General features: G+C 39.7%; 1 protein-coding gene across 1 annotated transcript; it reads right to left on the bottom strand.

Moving 5' to 3' along the window:
• Positions 1-1,270: 1,270 nt before the first annotated feature.
• Positions 1,271-3,793, bottom strand: LOC123732907 (uncharacterized). The gene is made up of 2 exons (XM_082972433.1): positions 3,790-3,793; positions 1,271-3,570 (listed from the first exon to the last, which is right to left on the bottom strand). The coding sequence occupies exons 1-2, from the start codon at positions 3,791-3,793 to the stop codon at positions 2,609-2,611; spliced, it is 966 nt and encodes a 321-aa protein (XP_082828559.1). The 3' UTR covers positions 1,271-2,608.

Raw genomic sequence — 3,793 nt, 5'->3', positions numbered from 1 at the left:
GGATCCCTGATGTTTAACAATAACACATTCTGACAGAATGTAAACGTTCTACATTCCCCTCAAACAGTGACATGAATAAGGATATTTCATATTTTCAAGTTCAGAACCCATCACCTGCTATGTAAAAGAGACAGAAGAATGCACAATGGTCAATGCTATCTGGGATCCTTGGAACATCCCTACCCTAAACCCTAACCTTAAACCCTGACCTTAACCATTTTAAAAGTCAACTTCAACGGGCTAGGGACGTCCCAAGGATGTATCTCTACCTGAAATTACATGATCTAAGTGATTGATAGTTGGTATTCAGCAGTCATAAAGCCTTATTTACTTTAATGAACTACTAAAATAGTGATTTTGTCACAGCAGCTCCACACTTTATTGACTGACTGATCCATTCATCCTTCCATCCCTCCTCTGAAGACCCAGTGAGGGTGGAGCTCAGTCAGAGAGCTGTTGAGGAACTGGTTAGGAAGAACACTTCTACAGCCAGAGAGGTGAGAGGTCACACATGGTTTAGATGGTAAATATGTTTGTCCCCTTAGCGGTTCATCACGTAAGCAAAAGGTAATATGTTCCATCCTCCATGTTTATTTACATTAGTGCAAATTGTCCACTGATATTGGTGTAATTTCTCACCCCTTTTGGCTGTATGAAAGTTAATTTCCCCTCAGGCACACACATTTGTTCTTTGATATTATGAAGGTAATTTGTGTAAATGTATTCATTCACCCCATCTCTTTACATTGCTGATGCATATTCGGTGGCCAGACTCAAATTCCGAACACAATGCCCATCCTGGCAGATCTAAACCTAATGCAGCACATTGTGACTTTTGTGCATCCAGACCTAATGCAGCTTAGAGTGATCAGATGACAGAAGTCACATTTAGGTGCCAGGTGTAACTGAGGCCATAGATGCTCCATATCCATTACTTTGAGTGTTTTATTTAACATGATTAAATGTGTTTATTTCTGTGTTGCAGGGGCAGTCAAGAAATGGAACAGCAAGACCACAGAACATGACATAAGCAGAGCTGTGGGAGACCACCTCAAGCCCCTGGTAGAGCCGGGGGTGGTGTTTACCACTCCACCACGCCTTCAGCAGGCTGGAAAAGTGATCGTTTTTCATACTAAGATGGACCAAGAAATGTGTTGCTTTTGCACATATTTGTAAATTGGTTTGGCAAGAGTCTTCTTTTGTCAGTCATTGGGTTCATTTGTTTTACATTATGTTCAAATCAAATCAAGATTTAATTATACAGCACATTTCAGACATGGATGCAAAGCAATGGCTTCACAGGAAAAAAACTATGAAAATAAACAGAAATATTTAGTACACAACAAACATGAGGATAAAAAAACAGAAGACTAACAACTGAAAGACTAATGAGCATTCTAAGGAAAATATTAACAATTGGATTCAACATCCAACCCAAAATATAAGCTTGTTTTACTACATTGTTTGTTGTTACGTTCAAGAAAAATCTAAATTGCTCAAACAGAAGAGGGAACAAACAAAGAGTCACTGACAACAACCACAACTAAACAGGTGGGGTTTTAGGAGGGCCTCTGAAAGTTGAATAGTAACAACAACTCTGACCTAAAAGTCACCCACCATGAGACCCAATAAATCTGCTCAAGAAGAGACAAACAAAAGAAAAACCCACACCAAACTTAAAGACAGGAAGCAAACCACTGTGGAGCTTCTCTCTCTTTTCAGGGTTCACTAGATAGGCATGTTGTTGGAACGGGGCCCAGTCCCCAATGTCATGCTCTAGTACATTTGGGTTGGCACATCTGAGAATGAACCCTGATATTCTAAAAGCAGGGCAACAATGTCAGTTTGTGATATATTGAAAACCTAAACATAAAATGTGCTATGTACACAAACATCTGCCACAATACTCATATTACTTGGATATTTTAAAACAAGCACCTTATAAACTGCACAAGCACCAGAAACACTGTTGTTTTGACAAGTAGCAATAAATCACTGATATCGATTAGGGGGGAAATCAGGTTGTACGTGCTGTTGAAACTAAAAAAAAACACATGGAAATGGGAGATATATTTTATCTCACTGATTAGAGGACAACCAGCAGAAGACAGTCAGCTACATTTTGGAGTGATGCATTTAAATGTAGGGGTCGCTAAACAAAGGAACACAACACTTATTTGTCATCACTCATTGATATCATGTTGAAATCAATTGCGCGAAAAAGGGGGAGATGAGGTTGCACGTCCTGTTAAACTAACAGCTCAAAAACCACACGAAATCTGGGAATAATGTGTACATCACTGGTTAGAGGACAATTTGTAGAAAACAGCTCGCTACATTTTGAAGTGTTGCATTTTGATTCAATTGGGTTGCCAATGCGGTAAGTGTAACACAACTATTTTTCTGTTTGTCACTTTTTGTTAAATCTCATAAATAGTAACTCTTCCAATTCAGAGCCTGGATTTTCCCCCTGAGGCTAATATCCATATCATGTTGAAATCAATAGAACAGGGGACAAACGTTTAGGATTCTACATTGTGACATCATTAAATTACTCCTACAATAAATATTAAAACATTCTACATTGTGAGATCATTAAATACTCCTTCTACAATGTTAAAACATTTGACATTAATTCATTGAGGTATTTTATCAGATTATCTCTGGTCACACTGATCACAGCTGAGGTTTCTCCTGTATGTGTTATATGGTGTGTAGTCCGCTTGCTAGACGTAGTAAAACTCTTCCCACATTGATTACAGCTAAAAGGCTTCTCTCCTGTGTGTTTTCTCTGGTGTTTAGTCAGACAGCTAGACTCAGTAAAGCTCTTCCCACATTGAGCACAGCTATACAGCTTCTCTCCTGTGTGTGTTCTACGGTGTTTAGTCAGACTGTTAGATGTAACAAAACTCTTCCCACATTCATCACAGCTATAAGGTTTCTCTCCTGTGTGTGTTCTCTGGTGTGATATCAGGCCAGTTGACCTAGTAAAACTCTTCCCACATTGAGCACAGTTAAAAGGTTTCTCTCCTGTGTGGTTTCTCTGGTGTGATATCAGGCTGGGTGATTGAGTAAAACTCTTCCCACATTGAGTACAGCTATAAGGTTTCTCTCCTGTGTGTATTCTCTGGTGAAGAGTCAGATTACGCAATGTTGTAAAACTATTCCCACATTCATCACAGCTATAAGGTTTCTCTCCTGTGTGTGTTCTCTGGTGTGATATCAGGCTGTTTGAATGACTAAAGCTCTTCCCACATTGAGTACAGCTATACGGTTTCTCTCCTGTGTGTGTTCTTTGGTGTACAGTAAGATGGCTAGATGTATCAAAACTCTTCCCACATTGACCACAGCTATAAGGTTTCTCTCCTGTGTGGATTCTCTGATGAATTTTCATGCCTGATGAGGTGGTGAATCTTTTCCCACAGTCAGAGCAGCAGTGAGGTTTCTTCCCTGTGGATCTCTGCTGGTGTTTCTTGAGGTGTGCTAATGTGGAGAGACTCTTCTCTGCCTTGTCAGCATCATGAGGTTGTTGAGGCTCCCCAGAGGACCCACGGTAGTCCCGTCTCACTCCTGTGTGAACAACAAAGTCAGACAGATGGTTAAAAGCCAACAACAGCGGTAATCCACTGTAAAAGGTGATGCCAACAGCGTAGCCATGATGTTCTACAACAATTGACGTCTGTAATGAATGTAATGATTATTTGACATTTGTCTTAAAATGAGCAAGAACAGTCATATTTTGTCTTGTTTTCACATTAGTAGTAACATCTAAGACGATAAATAAGTTACTCAT

This window comes from Salmo salar, unplaced genomic scaffold (genome assembly GCF_965601325.2).
Source record: "Salmo salar unplaced genomic scaffold, fSalSal1 ptg000691l, whole genome shotgun sequence".
NCBI lineage: Eukaryota > Metazoa > Chordata > Actinopteri > Salmoniformes > Salmonidae > Salmo > Salmo salar.
Note: the sequence above shows the minus strand (reverse complement) of the source record. Positions and strands in the feature narration are given on the sequence as shown.